At 40.4% G+C, this 20365-nt stretch overlaps 1 protein-coding gene across 9 annotated transcripts in view; it reads right to left on the bottom strand.

Moving 5' to 3' along the window:
- The window catches only part of BICRAL (BICRA like chromatin remodeling complex associated protein), a 51137-nt gene that overhangs the window by 13756 nt on the left and 17016 nt on the right, over window positions 1–20365 (bottom strand). For 5 of the 9 annotated variants that reach the window (XM_054819858.1, XM_054819862.1, XM_054819860.1 and 2 more), the window contains 3 exons: window positions 12351–12399; window positions 9495–9543; window positions 9344–9412 (listed from right to left, as the gene is read on the bottom strand). In XM_054819858.1, the coding sequence (XP_054675833.1) occupies window positions 9344–9412; window positions 9495–9543; window positions 12351–12399 (167 nt within the window). Of the gene's footprint in view, window positions 1–9343; window positions 9413–9494; window positions 9544–12350; window positions 12400–13234; window positions 13933–13999; window positions 16506–16533; window positions 17939–19798; window positions 19853–20365 lie in introns of those variants that run through there. The other 4 variants (XM_054819859.1, XM_054819864.1, XM_054819866.1 and 1 more) reach the window with 4 other exon arrangements.

Here is a 20365-nt window from a genome sequence, read left to right on the forward strand (position 1 = left end):
TCCCAAGCTCTATCTTGTTTCCCCATTAAGCTTTTTTTCATGCAAGACTTTCTTTAGAAAATTATATTTTTTGCATAGTATGTAAGGTGACATTCATCCCATACAGTGTGTCACACACAACTCATGACCTCGTAACAGACTGCTGGAGACGCTACTCTCACTTCTCAACTCTCCCAATTCCACAGCACTCAGCTCTGCAGCTGCACTGTTTCAAGAGGATGTAACATGCTCTTGAAGTACCATTTTCCCTTCCTCAAGCTGAGTACTGTATGGACAAAAGGACAGAAGAAAGGAGTGAAAAGACCTCCACTGTAACTCAGTTTGGGGCAAGGTTTCAGTAGCAACAGTAGTAGCAGGGAAAAGGCAGGATAAAGCTCTCTTTCACTGACTTCTTCTACCAAGTAAGATCCATCTCCAAAATCCTACCAGTATTTCTATAGTCACACAGTGCAAACTAGTGACCATTCCATAAGTTAAGGAATACTTTGTTTAGAAAAATTTTAGAAACAAAGGAGTAAGAAAAATAATGTTACAAACTTTGTGGCTTATGTTAGTAAAAGATTACAGAGAACTATAAACACTGAAACTACGGCAAATACTAAGTGGCACCTTGAATGAAAAAAATCCTTCAAATCTACATCCTTAAATACTGTGCTAAGGAAAATCAGAAACTACTTTACTCTGCCCTACTGTCAGTAACATTTTCCTAAAACAAAACTACATCCAGAAACTCTGGACAACTGTTGTGGTTTAACCCCAGCCAGCAACTAAGCATCACGCAGCCGCTCGCTCACCCCAAAGGGATGGGGAGGAGAATGGAAAAAAACCTCATGGGTTGAGATAAAGACGATTTAATAGGATAACAAAGGAAGACAATAATAATAATAGTAGTAATAACAATAATAAATAAAACAAGCGATGCACAAATGCAGTTGCTCACCACATGCAGAAAAAAAGAACCCGATGCCCAGTCTGTTTCCGAGCAGCGATTCCGCCTCCCGGCTAGCTTCCCCAGTTATATACGGAGCATGACGTGATATGGCAGGGAATATCCCTTTGGCCAGCCTGGGCCAGCTGTCCTGGCTGTGCTCTCCCAGCTTCTTGTGCACCTGGCAGGGCGTGGGAAGCTGAAAAGTCCTTGACTTAGTGTGGACACTACAACTACCTAGTAACAACTAAAAACATTAGTGTTATCAACATTATTCTCATCCTAAAGCCAAACGCAGCACTATACTGGCTGCTAGAAAGAAAATTAACTGTCTCAGCTGAAACCAGGACAGTATCCACCCCTTATTCCATACCATCTATATCATGCACAGGTCCTATACTTCCCAGTACATTCCAATTAATCACCATCATTTTTCCTGTCTTTTGATATGTACACACAGATATTAATCCCTTAGTCTATGTGGCATCCCTCTAAAATGTCCATTGAGTTCATTTAGTCCATGACTTTTGGGCTCCATCTGTCCTAACAGTCTCTCAGGGCATGAAAGACAGCATGTGGTGTTGGATTGTTGGATGCTGCATCCAGAGCTCGTAGTTGATTCATCTGGTGTGATCCATGCTCATGGTCTGCTGGTTGAAGATGTCACTCTCAAGGAAGTTGCTGGACACTCGTTGCTGAAGCCAATTCTGGTTTCATCACCTCTGCGCCTTGCTTAACTTCAAAGTTCATTCTTTATTAGTCTGGGTGATTCTTACTGCAATACCATTGTTGTGGCATACAGCAATCATAGTAGTGATGACATGCAATATTATGTAGCAACCAATATAATACAATTTAAATCACTAGCTATTTTCACCCAAAATCAAATCCCCTTGAGCTACGCATTGGACTGTCCAATCCTTCTGTATTACCCACCAAGTGTACCCAGGTCCCTGAGCAAAAGCAATCCTACAGATGGGTTTGCCTGAGGCAAGAGTAACCCAGACTGTCTTCCCCAAAATATTCTTTATGTGCACTACAGGGACTTTATCTCCTTCTACGGTACAGTTTTGATTGGGCAGAGCCAGCTTGATTGGTAGATCCCCTCGTGTTAACTAACCAGGTGGCCTTTGCTAAACGTGTTTCCCAACGTTTGAAGGTCCCACCATCCATTGCTCTCAGTGTAGTCTTTAGCAGTCCATTGTCTCATTCAGTTCTCCTGGAGGCTGGTGCATGATAGGGATGTGATATACCCACTCAATGCCATGCTCTTTGGCCCAGGTGTCTATTAAGTTGTTCCAAAAATGAGTCCTACTGTCTGACTATTCTTTGTGGGGCACCATGTCGCCACAGGACTTGCTTTTCAAGGCCCAGCACAGCGTTCTGGGTGGTGGTAAGGGGCACGGGATCTGTTTCCAGTCATCCGGTGGTTGCTTCCACCATTGTAAGTACATAGCGCCTGCCTTGGCAGGTTTGTGGGAGTGTGATGTAATCAATCTGCCAGGCCTCTCCATATTTATATTTCAGCCATCATCCTCCATACCAGAGAGGCTTTAACCACTTGGCTTGTTTAATCGCAGCGCATGTTTCGTGTTCATGAATAATCTGTGCAATAGCATCCTTGGTCAAGTCCATCCCTTGATCACAAACCCATCTCTATGTTGCATCTCTTCCTTGGTGGCCTGAGGTGTCATGGGCCCATCGAGCTATAAATCAGTCACCCTTATGTTGCCTGTCCAGATCCACCTGAGCCACTTCAATCTTAGCAGCCTGACCCATCTGCTGGTTGTTTTGATGTTCCTTAGTGGCCTGACTCAGGTACACGGACATCTATGTGATGTACTTCTACAACCAGCTTCTCTAGCCAGGCAGCAATATCTTGTCACCATGCAGCAGCCCAGATGGGTTTGCCTCTGTGCTGCCAGCTGCTCTGCTTCCATTGCTGTAACCATCCCCACAGGGCATTTGTCACCATCCATCACTCAGTATAAAGATACAGCACTAGCCACTTTTCTCATTCAGCAATGTCTAAAGCCAACTGGATGGCTTTCACCTCTGCAAACTGATTCGATTCACCTTCTCCTTCAGTAGCTTCTGCAACTTGTCCTATAGGACTCCATACAGGAGCTTTCCACTTCTGATGCTTTCCCACAGTGTGACAGGACCCATCAGTGAACAGGGCATATTGCTTCTCATTTTCTGGCAGTTAATTATACAGTGGGGCTTCTCCAGCACACGTCACCTCCTCCTCCGGCGATATTTTGAAATCTTTGCCTTCTGGTCAGCCTGTGATCACTTCCAGAATTCCTGGAAGACTGAGGTTTTCTATTTGAGCCCACTGTGTGGTCAGTGCGACCCACTCACCCTGTTCCAGTGCAGTGTGGATCAGCCCATGGCAAATGGTGGGACTGTGTTTCCACCCCTGGGGCAGTCGGTTCCAAGTGTACTGGATGCCCCTCCAAATGAAAGCAAACTGTGGCTTGCGCTCTGCTGCCAAAGAAATTGAAAAAAACACATTAGCGATATCAATTGTGGCATACCACTTGGGGGCCTTTGGCTCCAGCTCATATTGAAGCTCTAGCATGTCCGGCACAGCAGGAGTCATGGACAGTGTGACTTCATTCAGGCCATGATAGTCTACTGTCAGTCTCCGCTCTCCTTTGGACTTCCGCACTGGCCATATGGGACTGTTAAAGGGTGAGCGAGTTCTGCTGATCACTCCTTGGCTCTCCCGTTGATGAATCAGCTTATAGATGGGAATCAAGGAGTCTTGGCTGGTGTGGTATTGCTGCAGGTACACCGTTGTGGTAGCAATCGGCACCTGTTGTTCTTCGACCCTCAGCAACCCCACAACAGACAGATCCTCTGAGAGACCAGGCAAGATAGACAGCTGTTTAATTTCCTCTGACTCCAAGGTAGCTATGCCAAAAGCCCACCAGTCACCTTTTTGGGTCCTTGAAATATCCTCTCCTCTCAGGAGGCAGTCTATGCCAAGGATGCATGGAGCCTCTGGGCCAGTCACAGTGGGGTGCTTTTGCCACTCGTTCCCAGTTGGACTCACTTCAACCTCCAGAATAATTAACTGGTGGGACCCCTGTCACTCCACAAATATGGATGGGTTCTGCCCCTTCATGGCTTGGTGGCATTAGGGTACACTGCACCAGCATCCTCTAGAGCCTTATACTCTTGTGGATCTGACATACCAGGCCATCAAATCTATACAGTCCAGTAAACCCAGTTCTCCCTTTCTTCCACCTGTCTGTGGATGCAGGGCCCCTCTAATCCTGCTCATTGTATTCATTACCAATGAATGGGTTCATGTGGGTTTGAATCTCATCCTTGTTACTCACTTCTTGTAAATACGCATCAGAAGCTCCTTACATAAGATCAGAAGTAGCAACCGTCCTACACTATCTGGGGAACTGCCCATTGGAGACTGGAGCAGCAATTTTCCTGGAAGAATCCCCCTCTGAGATTGTTTTTCCTTGCAATTCATGTACCCTCTAGGGTCGAAGTAGGTTCTCCATCCCACTTCCTCATGTCCTCTCCATGGTCATGCAGGTACAACCACAGGGTGCCTCACGGTGTGTATCCTCTGTATCATCTCTTGAACAGAGGAACACTTACTCTTAACAGCTCAGATACTGGTCCATGCAAGTGTGGAATAGGACATATTCTCTTCGAGCTGCCAGACCGCCCAGGACAGTTTTCCAAACAGGTTTTCAGATTTTTTGGACAGTCTTTCCACGGCTGAGACACAGGCCCATAGGGAGGAAGAGAGATTTTCTTCATATTGCCAGAGTTGGGTACATTGAACTTCGTCTGGATCTGTGAGTACCTGCGCGTTGTCCAGGTCATAAACCATCTCCCGCATGGCTACTTCCTCCAGGTGCTGGATACCTCCCCTCCATGGTGGTTCACTTGCCTAGGTGACATATAACATTTTTTTGAAGGGATACCTTTCCCTCACACCTGACAAGAGCTGTCTCCAGAGGCTGAGGGCTTGTGTCCCTCTTCCAATCGCCTTGTCAATGCCCCCTTCCCTGGAGAGGGATGCCAGCTGCTTGGCTTCCCTACCCTCTAATTCCAGGCTACTGACCCTGCTATCCCAGCATCAAAGCAGCCAGGCGACAAGCTGCTCACCTAAATCGACAACTGAAATCTTTTTGTGTATCTTGCCGCTCACTCAGGGACAGGAATCGGATGGTTACCTCTGGTTGCCTCTTCCTCCTCTTGTTCTTGTGATGACCCTGTTTTGTGATCCTTTACTAAACAAGTTGACTTTCATGTCCATTTCTTCTTATGTATAGGGATGACTGATACCGGTATGGGTTGGTTCTCTGGTTCAGCTGCAGTGCTGATCGCCAAAGCTGGAGTAGCCGCAGTGCCTGTGCAGGGTTGATCTGCAGATGGTATTCTTAAATAGTTGTTTAACCCTAAACAAGACCTGAATCACATTCAGGAGACCAAGCAACAGAAACATGCTGGTTTGAACATGCCAAGGACATTCAACACTCTCAAGAGCTATTGTAATTAGCCAGGAGAAGAAGGGGAAGGTGAAGGAAGGTGTCTCCCCCACATATTTGCTCTCCAAGGAGAAAAAGTAAAAAGTATAATTATTAACAGTTTCTGACAGATGGCTCCTGAGTACAGAGCTGAAGCCACTGCTGTCACTCCATCACTGCTGAATACAGATTCAGCCACTGCTGAACACAAACACCAAATTGGTCTGACTATCAATGATTTGATCATACCATAAGCACACCAAAGAGCAGAGCGATAACCTTAATCCAACAGCCAGAGGTGACAAACCACACATAAAGACTGATAACCAGTACATACAGCAAGTATTACATGACACAACTCTGAAAACAACTTTGTGAACAAATAAAATTATTGTGACCAGTGGACCACTGACGATTAAACTAATATAATGAACGCTTATAACAAATTTGTTTTAACATGCTCTGGTCAGATCTGTCGTTATCTCAACCCTTTGTGCCCCACGTTGGGTGCCAAAAAGGACTGTCATGGTTTAACCCCAGCCGGTAACTGAGCACCATGCAGTCACTCACTCACTCCCACCCCCAGTAAGGACAACACTACAAGTATCAGGTTTCTACAGGTGGAATGATGAATTTAAATACATAATAATACTTGCAATAGTTTTAAGTTAGACAGAGTACACCTTTCTAAATTACAAAATCATATCTCAACTATTCAAAATCAACATCCAGTTTCTTTTTCGGTCAGGATAAATGCAAAACGTGGGTGTGAAATTATCAGTCACATTCATGCTCTGAGCCTTCACTCCTTCAAGGTCACAGACGCTTGTTTTCAACCTCATATAAACGGTGTGAAGATGCTGCAAGCTATAATTATCACATGCAATAACATCCCCACCCTAACTTCAGTTCCCCAAGCATATTTATTCAGAATTTTACCCCAATCTGTTTCTGAATCAGCCGGTGTATTTTGTGAAACTTCGGTCATGTTTTAAAATATGAAGAGATTGTTCTTAAAATTCAATCAAATATTTTCAAAATACTATTATAAAATTACAATAAACTTTTTTACATTTATGTTAACAGAAGGAATTAAGCTAGTGCTTAAATGTCTCGATGTCTGCACCTCATGAACACCTAAAATTACAAATCAGGTTCTCAACTGTACCTAGCTACAATCAGGTAGAGCAAAAAGTAGTCACTAACTGGGACAATATGAGGACTCATAACTGTCAGGTTGTTGTGGAGAATTCCCTATTGCATCTGTAACTTGTCTCCAGTGACAATGACCAATCTGAAAACTTTCCCAACTGTGTAACTTAAGAGGGCTCCAGCTAATGCTATTCCAGTTAGCACTAACAATACAACTATTACTAGTAATAGCAATAGTAGTAACAAATAATATTACATGCCATCAAGATTAATAGCTTGAAACTCTCCCACTGCAATGAAGAATCCCAAGTTTCATTCCCTGCTCCTAGGACTGTTTAAAAACAATTTTACATGCATAAACTGGAGCCAGGCACCTTTCAATTTAACATCTGAATCACTGCTGCCCAGATTCAGAACAGCCACACAGAACACCATACTAATTTCAACAAGAAATTAGTGCCTCAAACTTCATGAATCTGCTTACCAACAACAGTCTTATTCTCACTGGCTCCATGAATATTCTGCTTTCTTAAGCTGTTCTGCTATACTATAATAGGAAGGTGGAAGCAGTCACTGAGTACAACCCAGCTAACAGGCCAATGGCTAAGAAGCCCTCTCATGAGGGGTGTAACAGAGACTGACGACCACTCATGGAAACCACCCTGGAATCAGTAGAGGTGGTATGCAATCATTCAATTGTGGGTGGGGGGAAAGAGTGGACACTGCTGTCTCATCCTTCACTCAGCAGGAACTTAGTTTTGTGTCAGGTGTTAACTGAGCATGCTTACCAGCTGAGGCACTGAACCCTTGACACTGAATTTGTAAACTCCACCACTGAAAGGCATGAGATGGGCATCAAGACAGTCAATCCTACTTCATGGTAACAATTCTGAATACATACAAAGACAGAACTTTCAGCATCTGCAAAAACTTTAATGACAAAAAACTCAGAAACCTTTAATTTTTCAGGTATCTTATAAGCAGGGACTGTGAAACCATCTATTTATATTTATATTTTAGATACCCCTTGTTCTTTCACAATGCACTGTAAGAATAATTCTTCGCAATTAAGTCATTCTTCACTTAGGTCAGCACAGGGCTCTCAAGCAAGGGAGAGAGGGCAGAGAAGATAGCATTGGTATTCATCATGAAGATACAAAGGATGAGGAACAAGTGCTGGAGAATGAAAATACACTAAGGTACCCTAGGAACACACGCTAGAAATCCCGGCTCCTCTGATCAACTACCCCCCAATCTCCTATACCAGAAAGCTCTTTTGGCTTTCAGCAAATATTTTTGTTTCTCCCAACTGCTACTCCCTCTCAAAATTACTCCAAAAACTCACATTCCGAAAATACACCAGAAATACACCCGACTCCTGCTCACCGACTCATGTTTATCATAAGAACCTCTACAGAGAACAACTAGGAAGTCTACACTATGACAAATGCATGTCATGTGTCACCCCTTTTTCCCCCCATAACTTCATCATTTTTCTCAGGATCAGTCCTCAAAACCCACCTCTGTCATGCTGCATACAGGAAGCTGCTGTTCAATAATGTCTAGCCTAGCACCAAGTTGAAACCACTGATCCTGACTAGCTGAAAAATGACCACACCCTATTACTGTTGGTACCCCACTCCCACACCATTATCTCAACTAGCTTATCTGGAAGAAGAACTGTCACTCAACATATGTTTCTTCTACAATATTTAATAATGATACTGAAAAGGGAAGGACAGGGCAAACACTTCACATCACACTACTGTGGCTACAGAAAAGTCATTAGTTCTCTAGACAGAGAAACAGTTTTCAGGATTTATTTATGCCAATTATTTAAGGTGCCTACACACCTACAAGCATATCCACATATCTGTTAGGAACATGGGACAAACAGAGAGAGTCAAGACAACAGAACAATAGAAAGAGCAATTACCAAGGAAGCTACTCTATGTATTCAAATAACTTAACTGTGGAATGAAGAATTCAGGGGTTTTTTAAAAACACAACAATGGAATCAAAGAAACATGAGTCAGAAAGGATCTCTGGAAGTCATCTAGCCAACCTTCTGCTGAAAGCAGGACTATTGCCAGGACTAGAGCAGATCAGTCTTGGCTTTATCTCCAAGGATAGAGATTCCACAACCTCACTGGGTAAAACTTGGTCCAGGGCTGCAATACACTCCTGGCAAATAAAGAATACTGAAGACTACTTGCAACACCTAATGAATTTAAAGTGACTTCCCTAACACTGAAGTTACAGGAAGAAAACATCCCAAGCTAGCTATTCAGTCTAAAGAACAAAAAAACCCCATTCATTAATTTAAAAAAAATTGCTAGCTCAGATTCTACTTGGAAATAAGAAACAAAACCATCCTAACATACACAGGAAATGTATGAATGACTAACTTTTAAGGTCTACATTTGAGCACAACTATATCTACAGTCACTAAAATTACAAGTCCAGTTTACTGGAGAGTGTTACACTGGGGCATATTTTCACTGCTCAGCAAGCTGGTTTACATATTTATGAGACATGGCCCAACAATGCAGTCTTTTTCGATTAATTCCCCGCTGAAAACCCAATGAAATACTTAGAATATTAACAACATGAAGTGGTTCTGTGTTAGCATTCAGAATTTTCCTATGAAAAAAGTCAAAACCCACATCTACTTCATTTGGTTTTAGAAAAGCCAAGTAAAGCCACAACAGAAGCATGCAATCTCAATACGAATGTAATTTATCTCCTGACCACTTACATTGGAGTTGGCGAAAATTGAATTCGAGTTGGCTACAGAATATTCTGCATTAGTCAAGTCTTCATTGCTCTGGTAAAAGACAAAAATCATGTTTAGAAATAGTACACTCTGTGAAGCTTATGTATGTCTAATAGACAGGAATGCTACTTACAGATTTACTACTAGGTCCATGAAGAAAATAATTCAGCGCCTGTGGGTCCCTTAAGGGGGAGGAAAAAAAAAAGTTACCATTTTTAAGAAGCTCTTTCTGCTTTTGAGGCTAATTTAACTAAGCCAGATACTGCATTCATATCAATCAGGTTTATAGTAAAAACACATTTCTTTCACTGACTCCAATGCAAAGCTGAAAGTTTATACCATCTGAGGATCTGTGTTTCTGTATCAGCACAATTTTCAGGTGTTGATCAGATTTGCTGCCATTGTACCAAGGCATTTCAAAGCAATAAACTATGCTCGTCACAAAATTTTAGTTGCATTCTACTTTACTTCCCTTTATGAGGGTATTATTCATATTCTCTTAAAAGCCACAGTATTCTATGACAGCACACAGTACAAAACGCAAGGAAAATACTACCACCAAATAACATGAGAACTACAATAGGTGCCATTTCTTCTATAGAGATGAACTGTAATATCTGTTTAGCTAGCATCTAAGTCAATAGGATATTTATAAACCTGAATCTTTAACATATTTTCTACCACCTTTAACATAAGTTAACAAAAACATATGCTTGCCAGAGTAACAGTCCCTTCACTTGGAGAAAAAAGAGGCATCTTTTCAAAGTGAAATCAACCACAGAAATAACTAATTAAATACTATGAAATACAATTTCAGTGTATTTCATTAACTTAGCACTATCACTGAATAAAACTCAGATTCAAAGTGTGGTCTGACAGAGTAAGTGTTGGAAATTCAAACAAATAAAAAATACATTAATGTAACTGCACATATAGATCAAGTAAAGACCATTTAAAGGTTGTGTTACACGGGATTATTTTAATACAACAATTATACAGCGTCTCCCAACGTGTCCATTAGCATGAAGAGTAAAATAACATGGAGTTTTTTGATTTTAAAAGATCTTTATTAATTAACAATAATAAAAAATTTTTGAGAAGCAGAAGATTCTCATGTAAAAACATTATTAATTCAAAACAGCTCTCCTCCTCTCTTGATCGTCCTAGAAAAAAAGAAGGAACAAGTTAAAGATCTTTCAGGTTTACAAGAAGTCTTCTAAAACCACAAATATTCCTCTTTTTTCATTTAAAAACAAACTGTATTCATGTGTTTAGAAAAGACATGATAGACAGTACTTGGCAGGGACTTTGTGGTACAATTATGCTTACAACATATAAGTGCTTACATATATTTTCAAACAAAAAATGTCAATTTCATAGTAGATTATGCTAAATTTCAAGAATCAAGGAGAAAAGAACTCATGATCTCATACAGGGCTCTATCATGCTTATGAGTTTTATTGATAAATAGCCAGGCCATTTAATACTAATTACACTCACTGGCTTTAAATCATGAAAAATGCAATTAAAAATGAAGAACACTTCATCACCTTAAATACTGTCTTTAATAAGGAAGGAATTTTAGAAGGCACTTACCGAAATCAAAGATCAGATGGGAAAAAAATGCTGTTTTCCATTCTTCTAGATGCTTAAGACAGTAATTGCTGCCAGCAGCAGGAAGAGCACTGTAATTTTTCACACAAACACTCATCTGGATAGAGAGCACTTCATTTTCTGGACCACCAGTGAACTTGTACCAGGATCCTCATGATTTGTGCTCATGACAGAGCACTTAATTGTCCCATGCAGTCAATTATCATCTTTACGTTCCAAATAGGATGTGTTTTCATACAGCTACAATCAGTAATCTTGCACAGCATACTTCACAGAATATAACTGTGAGCCATTACTGGCAATGCTTTTGCTACTGCATTCACAGAGTAACCCCCAAATTACAGCAGCCACTGTGGTGATATTTTGTTCTTTCTGAAATTAAAGCTCTCAATGGTTTCACTGGAAGCTTTTGAGTGATTGAGAATGGTAAGAGGCCTATTTATTTACTACATTTAAGACAGTAAAAAACTCCTGTATGAAGCAGAGACGATCTTTTAGTAGCTGCTACGAGACAGATGTCATACTAATTTCTAGCAGAGTTTGAACAAAGTATCATATATGAAAAGTTCAATTTTCTTCTTATGTTTTAAAATACATTACAGCATATTATCTGTTCTTGGAAACTAACATGAATGTTAGCCAAAGGAAGGGAACTTGTCACATATACAGTCCACAAAAATCTTGCTCATGCTTCAGCTATCCTAATTATTTTTTATTTTAATATGGAATTACAAACCTCCAAATAAATCTGCTATGGAAATAATGCAAAAAAAAAGTCCCCAATCTTATTAAAATCAAGTATCTTTGAGCAAAATGCTGATAAATTCTCGTTTGAATACTTAACAGTGCTGGGTAGCAATTCTATTTTTCTAACATTTTAATGCAAATGTATGTTATTAGTAGAAATTAAGTATTTATAATTAAGAAAATAATTTTACTTTTCCCTTTAAAATACAAGCACAGTGTTAACAAAGGATCTCGTTCCACTACTCAAAAAACTGAAATCCAAACTTTTAATCCAAAAAAATAGTTCTTTGCAACAAACATTGTTCTTTGTAACAACATCCCTAGTAACATGCTTCAACACTCACCTGATACTACCACTAGCTGAGAAGAGAATCCCACCTCCATGCACACTCCTTCCTTAGCCTCTCTTGAGGAGAATACCAGCAAGTGCTCTGTCAGCTACCATACACTGGGATTGAAGGTTTTGTGCTACACACATCTCCACACAGAGGAAGTGAAGCATAATTACTCATTTCATTTGCGAGTCACCTAGTCTTGAGACAGTACTAAGATAGAATCAACTTCTAGGAGATGATTTTACAAAATTATTTTTCCCAACTTCTGGAAGAATTGCTTGAGGAAAACTTACCCAATAAGATCAAGGAGACAGGATTCATCGTCGTCATCATCCATGACAACTAGAACAAAAAGAGAGAAGATGGCTATTTGATATATATCAGACAAAAGATCTCTTTCAACAACAAAACCAATTTAGAATATCTCGGTATTTTTTATTAAACAATGTATGAAGTTGACAGATGTCTACTATTGGCAAAGTTCTTAGATAAACCTGCACCTTCTACAGAGGTCCGTTAATTTATCTCAAAATCAAATTCAGTCACATGTAATGACATACAAAATCCCATGCAATGTTTTACCATTTAGGGGGGTTTTTTAGAATTTTAAATTGAAGAAAGTCGAATGATTAACCAAACTGGTTAAACAGAACTTCTATGACTTAAAAAAAGTAGTAAAAAAATCAACACTGAATGCAATCTCAAGACTCCAACTAAAATGCTTCTATAGGAATTTACTCCCGGCTAATCCCAGTGAGGGAATAACTGAACACTAGAGAACCTACAAAGACTGTTACAAATTAGTGGCTATAATACTGATCAGTCAAAAAAGATAAACGAATTTAGGTCAGTATGATGATGGTGCTGCTACAGTCTAGAACCAAAACTGTAGCCAAGACATTACAAAGCATTAAAATGAACACAATTTTCTAGCAGACCTTTCTTAGGTATTGTTAGTGACAATATTGTCACTTACAGTTTCTCCTCAACAATACTCAACCTGTACTTAAACAAGCTTGTGATTAACTGCACAGAGTTCTGACAATCCTTTTAACAACAGGTGAGGAACTCATTTGTATTAGCCAAACTGAATGTAAGCATCCATTCATTCAGTGCTCCACAGAGCATTTTTAGCTTCACAATATCATGACTATCGACTCTCTCATGCACCACCTACTCGGTCAAGTGCCGCCTGTACCAAACACATTCCATCACTCTCCTCCGACTGCTGTTCTTTCGAAGCTTCTGACTACATATCCTGGTTCTCCTGTTCACCGTAACTTTCAGAACGTCACCTGAGACTGTACCTTCTCCCTTTTCCCTGTTAGTAACTCTCAGGACCATTTTATCCTCCCTTATTCTCTCTGTAAAGATCCCATCTAATTCAACAGTTCAATTATCAACTGATGCTAGCATTTCCTAAACCTCTTAGTACCCTGGTTTGCATTTAGTTATCCAATATCATCTTCACAGTATCTTCTAATCACATCAAACTGATCACTGTGCTTGTTTTTTCTCAACTTCCCTTAAAAAGTCTGCTACCATACTTATCACTCAAATTTATTAATACAGTTTTGGTTTTAATTCATTTTGCTCTCTCTCTCACTTCTTCTCAAATAGAAACTTACTCTCCCTGACCAGATCCACGTGAATCATTCTTCAGGCTCTCTCTCATACAGAACTCCATAACGATGAAGACAATGAAGGGACTAAAGCATCTGTTACACAAGAGGCTGAGAGCACCAGGACCATTCTGCTTGGGGGACAGAAGGCCATGGGGAAATCTTAGCTGTGTATAAATAACTGGTGGGAGGGTGTAAAGAAGACTGAGCCAAACTCTTCTCAGTGGTACTCAGTGAATCAACAAGAGGCAAGGGGCATAAATCGAAACAAACAACAAAACCTATTTAAACATAACAAAAAACTTAAAAAAAACCCCCACCTCTGAGGGTAATCAAATACCAGTACAGGTTTTCCAGCAAGGTTATGGAGTCTCCATCCTTGGAGATCCCCAGAATCCAGCTGGACCAGAGCCCTGAGCAGCCTGCTCTGGCTGAGCCTGGTGTCAGCAGGATGGTAGATGAGGTGATCTCCAGACCTCCCTTCCCACCTCAGCTGTCCTGTGATTCTGTAACCTCTTTCCTGACATTATTCTATACTCCACTGATTCTGAAACTGGTTTATACTTTAGAGCAGCAGAGGGTACCCTGTCCTCTATACTGCGTAGCCTCATTCATATCTTTTCTTCAATCTCCCTCCTGTGTTTTAGCTGACAAGAGAGGGTGAAGCAGAACCAGAGGATGCATCACTGTCAGGATCCCTCAGTATCACCTCTCTGGGAGAACAGGAAAACAAATCATGGCTACAGAGAACTACCTCAAATGTCCACAACATCAGCATTCCTGAGGTGATTATGCATCTTAAGAAAAATAATTTCTCCCACAATTCAGTAGCACATCTGCTCACTGTTGCGTACAACCACCAGCATGAGGATTGATTTTGCAATTTAATGCTAAGCAAATAACATGACATTTTATGATGTCATGAAATTTAAATGCAAATGGACATTAGTAAGAACAAATTAATAAGCAATTAGCATTAAGTGATTAGCATTCTGCTTTAACTGCACTATTAGTACTACTTACAGAGAGCAGTTACCTCCTCTAGCAACTAAACTGCATATCCATCTCCTCAATGGCAAGGTTTCAAACACTCCCAGCTAACCGAAAGTAAAAATCAGCGCGCTCAAACATCAACAGGATCTTTGTTCTCACACTGCATGCCTACCTTTGAAAATCCCATCCAGCAATACTGACACTGGTTTTTAAATAAAATAAAATGTCTTTGCTTTACCAAACCAAATACTCTGTGACTATACTACAGTAAGGGTTCAACATTATGGAAAGTGACCACATAGAACTTTGTTCAATCAGTACTCCTGTGCATATTAAAACTACTAACACAAATTAGACAAATTTGTTAAGTTCACTAAACACTTGAAAACCTGCATATAATGATGAGAAGGAAAATAAATTGCATGAAAACACCAATGAGAGAAAGTCTTAATGGTAATACATATTCTTCACTATTCAGCCCTTTAGCTGAACATGCAGTTGGCTTTATTAGAAAAAGTATTTTGTTGGGTTTCCTCATTTCACAAATATGATCCAAGAAAAATCTACCCAACATACTGTAAACTCCTACCAGTTTACAACAGACAATAAAACCCAAAGAAAACAGCTGCATTTTTGATGAACACCAAGAACTGCAACCAATCCCCTCCAGAAGCGCATCTTCCTAACAACATTCTTGTTATCTCTAGCAGAATTCTATATACACATGAAAAAGAAATGTCGCTTTTTTAATTCTGGTTTACCGAAGAACTAATCTGTATAAAACCATTACCAAGTTTTTGTACAGCTGATCAATGTACCATCACAGAGCCATGAACACACCTATCCTACACAGCACTTGCTACATTCAGAAGTTCTGATCAGCATTTGCAGCCTAAGGGGCTACATGGTCCCACACCTTGAAAACTGCAAATAAAGCACAGACAGATCATTAGCATCTCAATATCCCCACAAATGATGGCTAGTAACACTACCCTATCATGATGCTGCATGGCAGTGCTTTTGTGAAACATCACAGGACCACCACTCAATTTAAACAGCACACACAGGGGTATGTGGTCTGTGAAACCACAATCAAGATCACAACCAAGCCACAAACCTACCTATATAGACTAAATTCAGTCCTATTTCTCCACACATACCCGATAGCTACATAACCATGTAACTGCAGGTTTAAATCTTTTTAACTGATGCAGATTTCCAATGAGGATTAGTGTCCTGTTAACTTCAGGACAGCCAACAGAGGAGGTGCACAATCACACTGAGTCCTTGCACACCCAAAAGCAACTACTCCTTCAGTTTATTTAGAAAAGAGGGCAACTTCAGCAACACACGACCTTGACACAGATGATCACTTAAAAGTGTGTTAATAAAAGCAAGCCTATTCTGTGAAATTTTCCTAACACATTTTCTACAGCACAAATAGTAGAAAAGTTTGTTGCTTTTCTTGACAGCTATCTTTCCAGGTTTTCTATACACAAATTACTCAAATTCTGTCTTCCTCACTGTTTGTTAACATGTAGTGGGCCAAATCAATGATTGGTGTATGAACTGGCTATAAATTGTATTAAGCCAAAACAGTTTGAAAATAAAACTTGACAGAATGAGTGGAATTAGGGGATTAGAGTTACACAGCCTAGATGAGTAGTCTCCAAAGTGGGGTGTGTGCAAGAGAATCCACTGTGGTGGGGGAAGAAAATTACAACTTCAGTAGTACATGTATATAATTTGTAAGTAAATATACACATATTGGGGGTGCATGCTCAAAAAACTTTTTCCAATAGGGGTGTGTGATTACAAACATTTGGAGACCACTGGCCTAGACTCTTAAAGATTGACTCACTTCTGTATTTGGATCAGTTGACAGGGTCTTCAGCCCATGGGCAAGGGGTGTGGGTGGAGGCTGCAGGTGAGGCTTTGGGGGCCATTGGGGCCACCAGTGCACTCAGGGCCCTGAGAAGAGCCCACGCTAGAGACAGCTGGGGGAAAATACACATTGGGAAGAGTCACACAACCTGCTGGAGAGCTGTTACAATATAGCCTAACAAATATCTAGTTAGCAATACTGTTCCACAGTGTGTTTAAAAAAAAATTAAAAAAAAACATTAAAAAATCTGTTTAGCGAAAGTAGGCCAAACTCAGCCCTGCTGGTGCATCCAGCTAAGTTACAAAGGGCAATCCTTACTAATTAGCCACAACCTAGCACAGATACTCCCTGTAACTTACTATTAGCAAAGCCTCTGCTGTTTTATTTCATATCCCTGCTACTGCACTGGTGAACCCACTATATACTTCAACCTAGATGGGACCTATGTATTTGTGGAAGCAGCACTGCCTATCCCTTTTGGGAAATAACCACAGTGCCCTTTATCACACGCTGCTCCCAAATAGAATATAAAGTGAAAGTAATAAAACTCACAAGGAAATCCCAGATAGGCAGGCCAGTTCTATGGGGCACTGTTATTACTTGGCCTTAAAGCCTCGGCCTCCCTTTCAACACACTCACCTACTACAGAGGAAAGCCCAACAAAAGAGGAAGAGAGCAGTCCTGCACTCCTCTCATCCACTTTCCTCAAGTCAGCTCAAGGCTTTGAACAGTTGCCTGCAACAGAAAATTAATCTGACACAATACATTGATCTGTTTCAACTTGGATTAGCTTCTTGATTTGGTTCTGGCTTGCCACAGGGCTACAAGAGTGCTAGTGCCAGCGCGAGAGAGGGAATAGGAATGAGGGAGCTGGTGGGTAAGTACAGGGGAAGGCAGCAGCGCTTCAGCCAGCTTAAAGCAATTGTCGGACTGCAGCCGCACATAGAATAATAGAATCTTTAAGGTTGGAAAAGACCTCTAGGATCATCAAGTCCAACTGTCAACCCAACACCACCATGCCTACTAGACCATGTCCCAAAGTGCCATGTCTACACGCTTTTTGAACACCTCCAGGGACAGCGACTCCACCACCTCTCTGGGGAGCCTGTTCCAATGTCTGACCACCCTTTCAGTGAATAAATTTTTCCTAATACCCAACCTAAACCTCCCCTGGAGCAATTTGAGGCCATTTCCTTAATACAGCCACCGCTCTCACGTTAGCTGCAGTGCCGGCAGCAGGTCTATGGAAGCAATTATTCCCCTCTACTCAGCACTTGGAAGCTCCCATCTGAAATACTATGCTCAGTTTTGCCACACACCCACCCCCCGCTTTAAAAGAAATGCAGAAAAACTTGAAAGAGTCCAGCCAGCAGAGTGCCAATAAAATCCTGCAGGCACATGACACTAAGAAAGTCTGAGGGAACTACATTTCTTCAGCCTGAACAGAAGGCTAACCGATGGGCTACCTGAAGGCTGTCACTAGCCTAAAGGGGTACTGAGACAAGCAGAGCCAGCCTCTTCTCATCAGCACGCAGCAAGACACAAGGCAACAGCCAAAACACACCAACACAGAAAAACCCAACAAAAAAAGAAGTTCACAAACAAGAATGCTTAAACAAGAAGGTGGAATCACCCTCTTTGGAAATTTTCCAAATTCAAAAGGCCCTGACCAGCCTGTCTTAACTCTGAAGCTAGTTCTGCTTACAGCAGGGGGCAGGGCCAGACAACCTCCAGTGGTCCTTGCCAGCCTGAATTTTAAATCATCATGCTACACAATCCACAGGATCACGCAACACATGCACGGTCTACAACTTACAGAGTCATTAAAATTGGCTTTGTCCAGAAACAGTCCAACTATTCATACATGCTTCATATACTGCACATGATTTTTTGTAACTTAAAAAATGGGAGCATTCAAAACCACTGTAAATACTGGATTTTAAATTTACTCACATTATATTCAAGCTTGTCACAAAAGAATGATTTTCCTTTCTCAAAGTAATTTATAATTTCATACAACCTTAATATGTAACTTCAGATACAAAGCAGAAAAATATTATTTTCACATTTTGTAAAAAGCCTAAGATGGTGACTAGTTTAGAAAAGCAACATTTAGAGCAGTAATTCTCAAAAGTGTGATACGATCAACATCAAAACTTGGTAAGCCAACAAGTAAATAGATTTATCTGCAACATTATTGTAAAAATTTACAGACTTGTAACTTCCATACAACCACATGGGATCAATTCCTGACTGGCAGCACACTGGCTCACGACTTCTGAAAAGGAACACTGACCTTTGAAAATCAATGCTTTAAAGCAAGGAAATGACTGCTGAAGTTACAGCTTTATAGTGAGATAATCAAACTTGCCTACAGTAACATACGTATCACCTGAAGCAACTACAGTTTGAGTTACAAGATATACACACTAATGCTCACAAGTTCAGTGAGACTTTGTACACACACAGTCAGCAGGAACTCTGATGACACCTCCCTCCATGGTGCTTTATAATGGACCTTAGCCATCAAATCAGATGGGGGCAGGGAGGGGAGATGCCATTTTACAACATATTAGGTAATGCATACAATTTAAACAGCATGCACTTCAGGTTGCTAAGGTGCTGTAGCTACTGCCTTACACTGTCAGTTACCACTCAGGTTCCTAAGTGGCAGCCTTGGATTCACTGAAGGAAACTTAGCTACACAGGAACAACCAGACCTCATTTGCATTCTCCGCAACACAGGAGCGTAAGGAAGAAGTATAAACTCAAACCCGTAGTACCATGTATTTTACTCTTAAATTTCAAGTCCATGCTACTTTTGAACAATATAGTATCTTGCAAACTGGACAATTTCATATTCTTGTAACTAACCAAGCATGTGTTTTATAATCAACTTAAGAACTGCCCTTTATTTTCAAGAAACTGATTTTTACACAGATGGAATAAAAAAAATGAGTATAAGGAGGTATTTCCACTTCCCCTCTCTCATTACTGTAAAAAATTATGTGCAGTGGAATAATGACACAGTATTCAACGGAAAAGAGGTAAATATTGAAAAAATCAATTGCAAAATAAAATCTCACTCTCAGTTTTACTCAGGCAAAAATACAAAGTAAGAAATTTGGGATTCTAACCTAGTAACACAGTGCAATATGCAAGTGTGACCTTTCTATATATATGAAAATGTGTTTTCATTCCAAGATTCTAAACCTGCATAGTACTTTTAAGATGAACTTACAGTGTTTGAAATCAGCTGTGGAACTGAATTTAATCATCAGTATTTCAAAGACATCTGTAGGCAACAGAGTATGAGAAGAAATTTGTAATTTTAAATATTCAGAAAAATGAAGCAAAACCTCTCTACAAAAAACTACTCCAAAAAAAGGGGAACTATTAAAGAGTCAGATAAATAGCAACAAGAGAAGAAACACAGAAGTGCTACCTCTGATGAACTGCTAGGCATGACATGACACATCATCATGGTTTCTAAGATCTGGCAGGAGATGAACACCTAAGAGGGCAAGCAGGGTCTTTACACAGTTGTAAAGTACCAGCTCCACATACAGAAGGACAAATAAAAAAAGCACACTACAGCACAAACAACCTACAACAGGTTGTTTATCCAACCCTTAAATTTTATTTCCTTTTAGTATATTATGAAAAAAAGATTCTTGATTTGAGTTTGGCAGATGTGGTAACTTATCAAGCTTTCAAAAACTACAGCGATATTTTAATGCATTAAGAAAAAAATGAAAATGTGCAGTTCAATTGTTAACTGTATATACGATAGTAAAGGTTAATCCAG

The sequence above is a fragment of the Grus americana genome, chromosome 3 (assembly GCF_028858705.1).
Source record: "Grus americana isolate bGruAme1 chromosome 3, bGruAme1.mat, whole genome shotgun sequence".
In the NCBI taxonomy this organism is placed as follows: domain Eukaryota; kingdom Metazoa; phylum Chordata; class Aves; order Gruiformes; family Gruidae; genus Grus; species Grus americana.